Source organism: Oryza glaberrima, chromosome 1 (assembly GCF_000147395.1).
Source record: "Oryza glaberrima chromosome 1, OglaRS2, whole genome shotgun sequence".
NCBI lineage: Eukaryota > Viridiplantae > Streptophyta > Magnoliopsida > Poales > Poaceae > Oryza > Oryza glaberrima.
In genome coordinates this window covers 35,676,260-35,689,620 of record NC_068326.1, presented here as the reverse complement: position 1 = coordinate 35,689,620, position 13,361 = coordinate 35,676,260, and the positions used below count along the sequence as shown (strand labels likewise).

Genomic DNA, 13,361 nt, shown 5'->3' with positions numbered 1-13,361 from the left:
AACATGTACCCCTGAGACCTGAACTAATGGTGCAGGGAAAACAGAGCAGTTCTATTAAGCACAATTCCTTAAAAAGAACATCGATTTTTCTCATGCAATACACCTCATAAGTAAACTGGACATTAGCATAGGAAAAACCTGAAAAGAAAAGCGTGCTGAACAAATTCTGTTGAACAACCTCTCATGCTGTCCTTCACAAATATTTCCTTTAGTCCAGATAAAAGAATTCATTTGCAGCAGAAATGACCAAAGAAAGTAACTCCAGATTTTCAAAACTGGAAGTATAGTATTGAATCAGCATGATACAATTCAGGGCTTGAACAATACTATCTATCGAACATTTCAGCGGCCGAGTATTCCACTCTGCAAGTAATACAATGTCTGAAAATTTTCAGAGAAGTTTAGGACTATCTATAAAACATTTCAGCGATTGAGCATCCCACTTTGCAAGTCATACAATGTCTGCAACTCCTCTTCTCGGAAGCACATCCATCTGAAGAGTCCTGCCATTTCTTGAGGCAACTACGCCAACAGAAGGCAGCGAGGGATCCGTAACTGGCTCAATCTCAATAAATCTCAAATCCATCGAGCCTGTACGCTTCAAGCTCAAGACAAACACAAGCACAATCCAACCAAACATGGTGATAGCCCAATAGTTATTCATTCCATGAACCAAACCCCAGGCAATTGAGTAGCCAACAATGATCCCTGATAAGTGGCCAATGAAACTCGCCTGAGGAACCATGATAGATGTGAATATCAGCGATTCAAACGGCGCGAAGCTGATAGGCAGCGAAAGAACCCCGAAGATATTCAGCTTCGACGACGGTTGCTTTGTAGCCAGAATTGTCATCCACCCAAACACGACGCACGAGTACCCGACAGCGGTCACCCTCCTGAAATACTCCACCTTGAACTTCTGAATCATCACATGGTAGAACCCAAGAACAAGCAATCCAGACAGCACCACGAGCACAAGCGTGTAATGGAGGTAGTACTCAACACCGAGCCCAATCTGCCCCAACTGCTCGACAACACCAAGGCTCCACAATGCACTCATGTTGAACACCAAATGCACCACGTTGATGTGCGAGAAGGCGGAGGTGATGATCCTCCAGTACTGCCCGCCTTCCATGGCGGCCTCGTAGCTCAGCCCAACATCTCCATACCCAATGTTCCTCTTCTGGATGAAGAACCAGATCAGGGAGCAGATGCCTATCACGCTACTACTGGCTGGTTTCTCCAATATCTCATAGATCAGAGGCTTGCCCATATCTCCACAAGAAGATCACAGAATCACAAAGCTCCAATCCTCAGTTGGTCAGGAACAAGACAGGATCAATACTTCCACGGCAAGAGATCTACCCAGCACGCAGCCTATGCGGGGATTGGGGTACTCGCTGATCGCGAGGCGACAGTTTGGCTGGTCGGATGAGCAAATTAGCGGGAGAAATCTAGGGTTTCGTGGTTGGATTTGAGTAATTTGAAGGCTTTGGGACGGATCAGTGGCTCTCACCTTGGAATTTTGGAGGGGATTCGAGCAGCTTCTCGGCCGTGAGCGCCCAGTGCCCTAGACTGTTCGAGTTGGGAATTTTTTTGGGGGGTTTCGCTGCACGGGGAGATGATGTTTTCGAATTGATAGGGTCAGGATGCAAAAAAGCCAAAAAGAGAACGCCTTCTTGACTTTTTGGGATGGGGAGTTTTGGTGGATTGACTTTCGCAGATAGTACCTAACTGTATTGGATTTCAACTAAGGCTGTGTTTAGTTTCTAAAATTGGGGAGAAGTTTGGGGAAAGTTGTAGTTTGAAAAAAAATTAGGAGTTTATGTGTGTAGAAAAGTTTTGGATGTGATGTGATATGATGTAAAGTTGGAAGTTTGGGGGAAATTTGGTGTGAACTAAATAGGGCCTAAACCGATTTTAAAATTAAAAGGTTGAATTTTTTGAAATGATTATTTTAGAATTGTTTTTTTACTTGACTTCTTAACCACATAAAAAGAAAGTTGGGGACAAAAGATTGACAAGAACGCCCCTACAATTAATCATACAATCAAATTCTAAGATTCAAAAACTTGCTGAGGCAATCAGGCACAAAAAAATCTGTAAACATCATTTCACGTCTTGATACTTGCATATGTACATCTTTCTCTAACTTTGGTTAGTCGATGTAGAAATCAAGCGATGGTGTTGACATCGAAATTGATTTAGCGCTAGATCAAATTTGAGCTACAATCGTAAAGGATTTGAGCATATGAGTAAAGACCAGTCAGACCGACATGTCACTTTGTGAAAATCTGCTTTGATCGGTCTCAGGGACGGACCTAGTCCACAGCTAGAGCTCGAGCCTATCTATGGTGCTCTAATATTAAGCTAGTTCATATATGATAAAAAAAAATATTGCGGCCAATGGGCTTTTGACACCAGGCCCCAGGGCATGGTCTAGGGTGACAGGGGCTGACAGGGGCCTAGGTCCGCTCGTGGGCCGTCTGATTTACTATGTTTGATTGTTTGTACAACAGTCTGAGTTCAACTTGAATTTGAGAACATATGGAACTTTAGAATAAGATTGCATCAATTTTGCAAGTCAACTTAAAAGAGTAAATTTGTAAGTTTGTAAATGAGCGAACCATTGTTGTATGGTGAGACGTATGGTAAAGTTGGCTCACTTTAACAGTACTCCTTGGAGTTGTAGATTAGGTAGTGTTTGGTTGGCGGGATGGGATGGAATGGGATGTGACGAACCCACTTTTAGAGGTGTTTAGTTTAGGGGTGAGTGGGATGGGTTGGTCCCTAGATAGGAATATTCCTCTTAGATCCGGGACCAAGCCATCCAGAAAAATCTAGCGGACGAGCTCGTCCCACCTAGGACGAGCGCACGGCGTGAGGTGCCACTTCGCGCCGCTCGCTCGCTCGCATCGTGCTCTGCTTCTCCACGCATCGTGAGTGACTATGACGGCGGGCTCAAGCGAGAGCAACGGCTGCGGCGGATCCGATGGTGGGGAGGGCGGCGGCGGCGAATTTGGAGACAGGGAGGGCTCGGCGGCGACGGAAAATCCGGCGGTGGCGGTGGTGAATCCGGAGGCGGCCTTGGGGCGACGGCGACGGATCCGATGGTGGGGAGGGCAGCGGTGGCGAATCCGGTGGCGGGGAAGGCTGCGGCGGCGATGGCGGGCGAGGGTGATTGCTCCAGCCGCCACGTCCACATCGTCGTTGTCTTTGATATTACGCCGGTCCTCCTTCCGCCTGCGCCACTGGTCGCCGCTCCTCCTTCCGCTCACGTCACCGGTCGCCGCTTATCCTTCTGTCGCTCCGCTCCTTTTCTCCCTGGGAGTAACGTGGTGCTAACATCACTCTAAACGGTATTCATCCCATCCCTACCCATCCCTTCTACCAAAGAAAAAATTGGGATCATTCCATCCAATAAACCAAACAAATAAATAGGATCACTCCATCCCTAAAATCATCGATGGTATCATCCTATCCCATGTAGTCCCCAAACTAAACACATGCTTACATAGTGATCTGACTAGATTAATTAAGCAATGATAACTTATTTCTGCATATACCAGTGGGCTTTTCAAAGAGTATAAGAATGCTACTTTGAGAGGCGTTTAGTGAAAGGTTGTTCCGTGTAAATCCCAACCCTCCCCGGTTGGGATCACACCTAGGTGTGCCACTTCGTCCATCCTTCAACGTGGATGCATGTGATGCGTTGCAGCCACACGCAGCGTGCATAAACGTGGTGTGACTGTGAGTGAGTGTATATTACGTCCCTTTTATAACAAAATATGAAATATCGGTAGTTACCCCTCCAAAAAAAATATCGGCGACACGTATTCTGATGTACTGAAAATATACACTATCTCTATATCGATCTAGCACCAAAATAAATGTAATACAATGTGAGTGAATAATACACGAAATAAATGTACTCCATCTCGAACATGAACACGGAGAGAGCATCTACGCTCATATAACACCTACCCAAAAATAAATAAAAAAATAAAAATAAAAAAAAGAAGCACGTACGCGTACGCGCATGCTACCCACGTAGCGCGCGGCGTACGTATCGCTAAAATCGTGTCATCTCCGTGTACACCACCAGTAGCATCATACACGCCGGCGGTGGATCACCCGCTCCTCCGGCTCCGCCAGAGCTTGACCTCGAGGAAGACGGCGACGAGCGCCAGCACGACGAGGAAGATCCCGTAGCCGGCGCGGGCGGCGTTGCCCTCGTGCGCGATGTTGAGGCCGATGAAGATGTTGGCGGCGGCGCAGGCGACGGCGGCGCGGCCGACGTTGTGGTGGTACCAGTTCCAGTACCTCCTCACCTTGGACGACTTGTCCGGCCGCGCCAGGAACGCGAGCACCTGGAGGCAGCCGAGGACGAGCACGGTGATCCCGATCGCCTGGTGGGTGTCGCCGCCGGGCACGTCGTCGTTTAGCTTGAACCCGGCGACCACGCCGGCGACGCCGAGCACGAACCCCACGCCCTGCACGGAGATGTGCGCGTAGAACCAGAACGGGTCGTGCTTCTTGAAGTAGCGCGCCAGCGCGATCCCCACCGGCATCAGCACCCCCCACCCGAGCCCCGCCATGGCGCCGTGCCACTTCTTCGTGTCCGCCGCGCCGCCGCCGGCGGACGACGTCGTGCCGGCGGCGTAGTTGACGGCGGCGGAGGTGTAGACCCGGTGCTGGGCGAGGTAGTCGCCGTTGCCCGAGGGGTTGGTGTTCGACGGGCCGACGGCGTAGATGAGGTACGGCGTCGGCTGCGGCGCCGTGAACTGGAACGCGACGTAGATCCGCGACGACTGCGCCACGACGAGGGTGTTCTTGGCCACCAGCGACAGCGAGCCCTGGTCCGGCGGGCAGCTGCGCGAGCTCGTCCCGCCCAGCTTGTACTGCTTCGCCACGCCGCCGACGCCATTGCCGCTGCTCCACCCGGCCACCGCGCTGCTCCCCACCATGGCGCCGTCCTGCGAGAACCCCACCGCCACGTACCCTCCCTTGTCCGGCGCCGACAGCACGAAGCTCCACGTGCTCCCGCTGCTCGTATACTGCAAAACAACAAAAAAAACAAACACATCAATCGTCCGTACATACACCGCCATGAATCGAATCGCGAGCTACACGAAGCTAGCAATCATAATCGAGAGCAAATGGCAATGAACAGAACGTACGCGGACGATGAAGTTCTCGGAGCTCCATGCGTCGAAGCAGGTGAGGTTGGAGGTGTCGAAGGGGATGAGCTTGCTGACGCCGGCGGCGAGGCTCGCCGGAGTGGAGCACGAGTCGCTCGACTGAGACCTCGCCACGGGGCTCAAGCCGCAGCACACCACCACCACCAGGAGCAGTGGCGCCCCATTGATCACGGAAGAACAGCGAGATCTCGGCTTCATCGGTTTAATTTCTTGCTTAACTTTTCTGCTCGGTTTCTTGTTTGGTGAGTTCGAGCTGTGGCCTGTGGGCGGCTGCTGGGGAAGAAGAAAACTGGGTGCAGCTGCTTGTGGCGCATGTTGTGGCTTGCAAATGTGAAGGTATTTATCTTTGGTTTGGCTCGCACTATGGAAGACTTGGTGAAATGCAAGTCTGATTAATTAACAAAATTGCAGGGAATAATTAAACGTGTTGTACGTACACGCTGGGTGGTGACAATTGGCCAAACAAATCCATATAAAAACGTTGAGTTATTAAGCTAAAAAAAGGGTAAAAAATTGTGCCTAGGATTAGCTTAGGGTTGTCATTAACAAATCCATTAACACGTAGAGTACGTATTAGCTTAGGATTGTCACTTTGTCTAGAACATTATTTGATGGTATTATAGTGCAAGTTACTTGTCTGGTAAACGGGGCTGACAGTGAGTTGTGTGGTACGCCAAATGTAACCATCTCCTCGTGATCCTTCTTGCATAAAACTGCATTAGCGTTCTAGAGACATTCTGAATTGTAAACTGATTTTGTCGTCATTGTTTCACAAACAACGTAACCTAGCAACAAAATGCAGTAATGTATACAGTAATGTATACTTAAATTTCATGCAATATGACCTTGATTTAACAAGTAGAATCATATCCCCCAGTTGGCAACTTTCCGGGCAGAGACCAGAGAGCACGGGGCATGAAACTTGCAAGCCTTTTTCTTCTCTGGAGCAAGTGGCATATGTTACGCACACACGCATGTACATACAGCGTTCACTGCGATGATCGGAACGGCATGCACTGCAAGTAGGCCTGCTAATGGTGCAAGACCCGCCCCGCCTCCAGTTCAAACCACAACAGTGAAATTCAATAGTCCAAACCACCCCAATCCACTTACCTTCTTTCATGATCCAAACCAACCCAACCCATTTCTCAGCTCAATCCAAACCAAACCAAACCAAACCATTTCCCCCTTGTGGATTCAATCCACTTCTTCAAACCATTCGAGTCCATTCCAAATCCACTGCTGCAGCGTCGTCAGCTCGTCGCCTCGTGGTCGCCGTTGGCGGCGGCAACTGCAGCCGCTGCAACGCGGTGTTGGCGCCCACTGGCCTCGGACGCCGCGGCGGAGTAGTCATCGAGCCGGCCGGCGGCCGCTCATCGTCCGCGCGCTCGAGTCCGTCAACGTCGACGGCATCGGCGAGACCTTGTGGTGCAGCTCGGGTTTCGCCGGCGGTGCCGAGCAGCACGTGCTGCCCCTCGCCCCGTCGCGGCGCCGCCGCGCGCATCACCTCCGCCGCCTGAATCCTGACCGCCGCAACCAACTCCTCCTTGGCGACGCCAGCGGCAGTCAACCTCTCCGCCTCCGGTGCCGCCGGCGAAGCGGCCATGACGACGAGCTGGTCATGCTGCTGCATGACAGCGTGCACGCCTGAGAAGCAGAGCGACGACGTGTTGGTCGTCGCCGCCGCTGGCCGTCGAAAGCTCCACCACCGCTTCTTCTTGGCAGACAGGCGTCGGCACCGCCGCCGGTGACGACGACGGCGGCGGCTGGCTATCACCTCTGTACTCCTTGCCCTTCCTGTCCTTCTTGCCGCCAGTAGTCCATTGGGGCCAATCCAATGAAAATCCATGGACTCCACCCATTTCAGGCCGAAAACTGGAAACCAAAAACCAATCCAATCCAACCCACCTCTATTCATCATCCAAACCGCCCCAGTCCATTAGGTAGCTCACCCCGTTTACACCCATACCAAAACAATCCAAATTGAAAACCAATCCATTAAACCCATTCTCATCCAACCCATTAGCAGGCCTAACTGCAAGTTGTAGCAGAATACTGTAACCGCACCGGCTTGATGACTGTGCCATGTTCATGGTCAGAACAGGGAAGAGGAGACCGAACGAACGTGTTAGTTTCAGCTAATCATCTCTACCTAGTACGCTGTCCGCGTGGAGACTTATTAGCCTTTTCTTTTGGACATGCGAACATCCTCTCAGCTTATCTCATCTGTTGAGTTCTTCAGAGTTCAGACAAACGAACGTTCACAAAGGAAGTTGGTTATTGAAATTGCGCAATAATCCGTTCAATAATCTAAATTAAACGAGGCAGTCAGTGACTCAGTTCCAGTGACTCGAGGGAGTGGATCCACTCCCGTGTTTGTACTAGTACTGTAATTGTATCATGTTCAATCTGATATGAAAGGAGTAGTGCTGTTACTTGAGAACAAGATGCCTCTGAAATATTTTCACTTACGCACTACTCCAGCCTGAATGTTTTCGTTTCAGAGCTTTAAACCAACTCCATGATCCCTGCTCCAATCAATCCATCCCTTCAGATTCCTATAACAACAACTACTACTTCGTACTATGCCCCATATACAACCTCACGAGAAGCTTTTCCTGAATTGAAAAACTCCCACCCTGGAAGGTTCCAGTCCGTGCAATATTATAATCCTAATGAATCATTTCTATATTCTCGTCGAAGCCGGGCTTTGCTGCTGTCCGTTGGGGAAGTCGCGGACGGTGCGTGTACGCGACGAGGTGCTATCCGGGACGACGACGACGACGTAGACGACTCTGAACCTGACCGCAATTCACAGTGTTGGAGACATGTCATGAGGATCTTCGGCTAACCTGCTGAAACCATCTAAATTCATCAAACATCGACTAAATCCAAAAGGAGCACCTAAGGCGAAGCCCCAAGCCAAACGACAAAGACCCAGGGGTTCGCCATCAAGCCTGTGTGAAGCCAGGCGATAAAGACCGAAGGGTTCATCACCAAGCTTATCAATCGACCGAAGATCCACTAAGGGCGAAAGATATGGTCGTCGCTCGAAATAGAAGGTGCCTTCGGCTAAGGGCTTGGGAGGTCCTGCGGCCCACAGAGGCCCTTTGCCACTAATGGGCTGACCCAAGAAGATCGCCGTAGGGCCCATGAGTACAAAAGACATTTTATACCCACACTAATGTATCTATCATAAGGATAACTACGTAAATTCCTATGTATCTAGAGGGTATAAGCTTGTACTAAGACTATAAATAGCCCTCAGGGTCATGTAGGGCCATGTAATGAGGAAATCCAAAAAATTTTACCAATTAATATATTGTTTTACTATTCCAACAACTCATCAAGTTTACCACGCTTCATGGATCGAAAAAGCCAACCTCCACGATCAGCTGGGCCAGCTACGAGAGTACTCATTTCGTTCTAAAATAAACTAATCTCGTAATAAGATATAACATATTTTAGTACAACGAATATAGACATGCTCGTTATTACGTTATACTATTAAGAAATTGATTTGTTCTGAAAAGAAAGGAGTAGTCTTCAACGCGAAGAAGAGGCCGATTCCGAAGATAATGCCTAGTGGACTGCACGCTCTCCTAGCGGCGCGTGTGGAGGCCACGCGCCTTGGTTGGTTGACGATGTCGCGAGCAGCGGCCAATGGCGGATGGCCGGGTGTGTGCGTGTGGCCGTGTGGGTGCCTCGCACAAGCTCAGCTCTGAATCTTTCCAACTATTTAGACGGTGACTGACGAACTGGTCCGAAACGTCCCAGAAAAAGGATCGAACGCCATGTGTGTATGATGATGAATTGGTGATGTGTGTAATGACTCATATGGTTGTCAAAAACCATGTGAAGAAGTGGTAGTAGTACTAGAAGCATAGTGCTGACAGCTGTTTGATTCGGTGAGTTTTTGTTGTAGACTTTTGTGTACTTGAATGCTCAAGCTCGTGGATGACCAGTGTTGAACTACTTTTGTAGAGAGATCAGGTCATGCTTTAATTATCTATATATCCACTCTTGGAAGTTAATTTGGACTCTGGTCGATAATCCGATTCGACATGTACAAAGTGCGTCCAGACGTGGATCCCAGTTTGATTACGGATCATTTTACAGTACCCAAATTACACGCAAACTAAATCTAGAAGAAGAGGGTTTCCAGGCCGTGCAATATTAAAACCCTCATCTATATCAATCAAATATATAATCACATCTACATCTTGCCCCTCCTGCGAAGTTTCTCACCACCTTTGAAAGATGCCCGGTGACCAGCTAACATTGTTGAAGTACGATCAAGACATCTCTGAATTCTTCTGAACCTGACCGCGAATTATCTGCTGCTAGAAAACAAACAAGCCGTGAATTCAGGCCATGGTCGTCTTCTTCGCAAGGAACCAAAGCCAAGCAAAATCTAACCAAAGTACCAAGTGGTGGCTCCCACGGCCACGCGCTCTTCTCCATCTCCATTTCATCTCCACTGATCGCGACATGAACACTTGAATATTAGCGTCGGCGTGTGGAGGCCACGCGCCTTTGCGTTGCAGGAAAACTGACCGGCCAACCATGGCGACATCTCTAGCTTTGCTGCATTCACTGCTTCGGATAGATCTTCTTGTGTTTTGACGTGCAAGACAATGTCCCGGAAAAGGATCACACAACTTGTCAGAAAAAAAAATGCACCTGAAGACTAGAAACACAGCACGGATCACTGATCAAAGCTGTTTGATTCAGTAGGTTTTACTCTGCACTTGTCATCATCATCACAGGACAACCAAAGTACTTGCATTACATGTTGCAGTCAAGATTTCCTCGACGTGATTATCCCAAAGACGCTCGATTTGCGGCCGTGGATGACGGGCAAAGGTTAGCTATTGTTCGTTACACAATGACATCAGAGGAGGCTTGATTCTGAAGCTCTTACGCAGTGACGACGCGGCGAGTTCAGACTTCAGGCACGCGTATTAGTTTCTGCCGAATCAACAGCGACATCAGAGACGACTCCCTCGCCGGTCATCGCAGCAAAAATGCTCATCAGTGGTTCACCGAAAGGTAACCATCAAGCGACGAACCAAACCAGTGACCTGTGCAATTTATAGCTAGCTGTAGCCCACCAATGCCCTAGAGATAAAAATACATGAACACACAAGATCCAGAATATCTGAATTCGCCGGAAAGAAGCAATCTATGGGGGCAGTTGATAGTGCTCTGTACTTATCTTCAACTTTCAGGCAGCTTCACATCGTCATGGAGCTTCAGACTTTCAGTCGATAGGGCTCGAGCGCCGTTGTTTTGCGCCCGTGGTTTTGATCAACTTGTCGTAAAATTTTGCTTCGCCTGCGGCCCCTGATATCGGCCGACCACCGAACGCGAACATGTGACAGTATGGACTTAGTTTATCCTGCTGATGGCACAGATATCTTTGTATGATTTGGTTTGACATGAGCAATCGAACAGAGGTAAAGACATGCTTCTCTCTTGTTATTTTTCCAGAGTACTGACTTTGTTATACCAATCACACTATCACAGCAGTTAAATATCAACTAATTAGCTAGGTAAGGAACAATTCTTTTTGTCAGAATTTTTCTCATGCAAAATGCTTTTTTTTTTTGCGAGGCTCATGCAAAATGCTTTAGTTAATATATATCATATGGTTCAGATTTCAGAGTGAGAATACCGACAAATATGTCGCCAAAAGCCCAAAATATAGCGGCTAAAGTTTTGTGGAGGTGGAGACAGACGTGTTTGTGAATTTTGGCATGAAAAATGACGAGTTGCCACTGTCATTTATGTAATCAGGGTGGGGTCTGAAAAGTAGTCAAAGATAAAAGCGGCCAACTAGTTGTAACTAACACTACAGTTAACCTGCCTTTGTATAATTTCACAGTACGGTGGAATCAACCACTTTGATCCATTTTGGCTGGCCTGACATTTGACTAACTAGGAGTACTTAGTTAGCTAAATCACGGCTCATTCTCCGTACGGAGACATTTCATGCTAGGTTGGTGTCATATGCATGTACTTAAATTAACTAATCTTTTGTTGCGTGAGGAAGCCACGCGCCCACGAGCACGCATGTTACTTACCAGCGAGAGTAAACCACCTAATGCATTTTTCTTTTGTGGCTGCACATGCAGTGCACCCACTTGTACACACCTGATCGAAAATTACTGAATCAATGCTCAAGTTTTCAGGTCAACTTAGTGGCGAATCTTGTAAAATACTAGGCCATTTGGATCTTGTAAAATAGTGTTGGAGATAAAGATATTCACAACTTAAAATTGCAGGCCCTTGTTTCGTGCGTTCTATCCCAATAACTGTGAAATATTTTGAAAAAAAATGATGGGGTAGAACATGATACCATATTTTACTGTGTAAATAAATATACGATGCTGAATTCAATGTACACATAAAAAATCAGGTTGTGTACTATCCTACACTGCTCATAGTTGGATTTAGGACCTGTTAGGCACAATATCTATTCCGAGTCTCCGATATCCTTATGCTGTGGAGTTGGAGATATAACAAACACTTCCGAGAGCTTAGATAATATATGAAGTGGCACTGCCACATCGCTATGGAAATGCTTAAGGACTCCAGGGGGATAGAGCGACATTCTCGCCGCTCCTTAGCTTTGCTATGCTCTCGGAGTAGGAGTTGTACCAACCTGATCCTTAGCTTCACTCAATATAAAGATCACAGTTTGCATTATGTATTTATGGAGAGATACATGCATGGCAATATATTTTGTTGGATTGTATAGGAATTTTTTTATAATTACTACTCCATCCATTCTAAAATATATCAATTAATTTATGGTTATTTATTTGTCCAGATATATTGTTAGAAGTTGATATATTATGAAATGGAGGTAATAGTAGATTTCATTTAAACAATAGCGAATGGTAGTTTTGGGCCATGTTTTATAATCTAACTTTTAAAATTTGTTTAAGACATGTAATTCCTTTTCTATACAAATGGTGTAACATTAAGTATGGCTAGATACAACTCATACTGGCCAGCATGTGTGTACCTTTAAATTTAGTGGATAACAATGTCAAATGATATTTGACATATGCTGGGCTAGATACATAACTCCCCCATAACTAAGCATGTGACCACTTCATGTCTTATTACTCCCTCCATTTTGTAACGTATTATGTTGTTAACTTTTAAACATACTTTAACTATCCGTCTTATACATATAATTGTTATTTATTTTGTTATGATTTATTTTATTATTAAAGTACTATAAGCACGATTATATTTTATTTGTATATTTTTTTAATAATATGATTACCCCAAAGATAATGACATCGTATGTTAGAAAAAACAGATCGATAAGTTCTCAAAGTTTGTATGCTCGTGGGCATGTGAGCTATGTACGTGCCTGGCCGGTGACTTTCAAGGAATACTACGTTTTATCCACTAATGTATGGGATTGTTTGCTTGACTCTTCACGTTGCTTTACCACAAGTTAGGCACACACCAAAATTAGAGCGTGGTTAACTTCGTGATAAAATTTTGACCATTTAGTCGGTTAATTTGGATGTCGCACATTTGATATGTCAAGTTGTCAACCATTTGGATTCTTATATACCTCAAGAGACTTGCCACATATATTCGGCAAAATATAAGCCCTAGGCTTATATATTGTTCAATAAAGTTTTAAAATGTATTCCCGTTTTGTATTCTTGAACACGAAACGTAGATCGTGCAAGCACACAATCAAGCTCGACGAACATTAAAAATGCATGGGTGGGTGCGATTGCAAAAAAAGAAAAAAAAAGGAAGAGAAACACATATATGTAAAGGGAGTAGCTACATTTATAGCGTCATATTTTTTCACCAAAAAATAGTCAGCATGTATTTATATTGTAAGTCCCTAAATTACATATGTAAATTTAGTGTATTTATAATGTAAGTTTCAAAATTACATATGTAAGTCCAAAAATTACACAGTAATTATATGTGTAAGTGGTGTGTAGGTGGGGTGTAAATTTGTATAAAGTATAGTATGCATGCGTGTAAAACCTTGAACTAATGAAGACGTTAAACTTTAATTAATCATGTTGACAGCCTCAACATTAGCCTGCCATAGCAATATGCACGGACAGGATCGCATTGACACGGAACAAAGGAAATCGGACGCTTCAAAAC

General features: G+C 46.4%; 1 protein-coding gene and 1 pseudogene across 1 annotated transcript; both read right to left on the bottom strand.

The window, feature by feature from the left end:
* Positions 1–243: 243 nt before the first annotated feature.
* Positions 244–1,658, bottom strand: LOC127780097 (RHOMBOID-like protein 13). Its single transcript, XM_052307051.1, has 2 exons — positions 1,517–1,658; positions 244–1,423 (listed from the first exon to the last, which is right to left on the bottom strand). Exon 2 carries the CDS (start codon positions 1,271–1,273, stop codon positions 452–454), a length of 822 nt encoding a protein of 273 aa, XP_052163011.1. The 5' UTR covers positions 1,274–1,423; positions 1,517–1,658; the 3' UTR covers positions 244–451.
* A 2,249-nt stretch (positions 1,659–3,907) lies between these two features.
* On the bottom strand, positions 3,908–5,515 carry LOC127759891 (cytochrome b561 and DOMON domain-containing protein At3g07570-like; annotated as a pseudogene).
* Between the last annotated feature and the right edge of the window lie 7,846 nt (positions 5,516–13,361).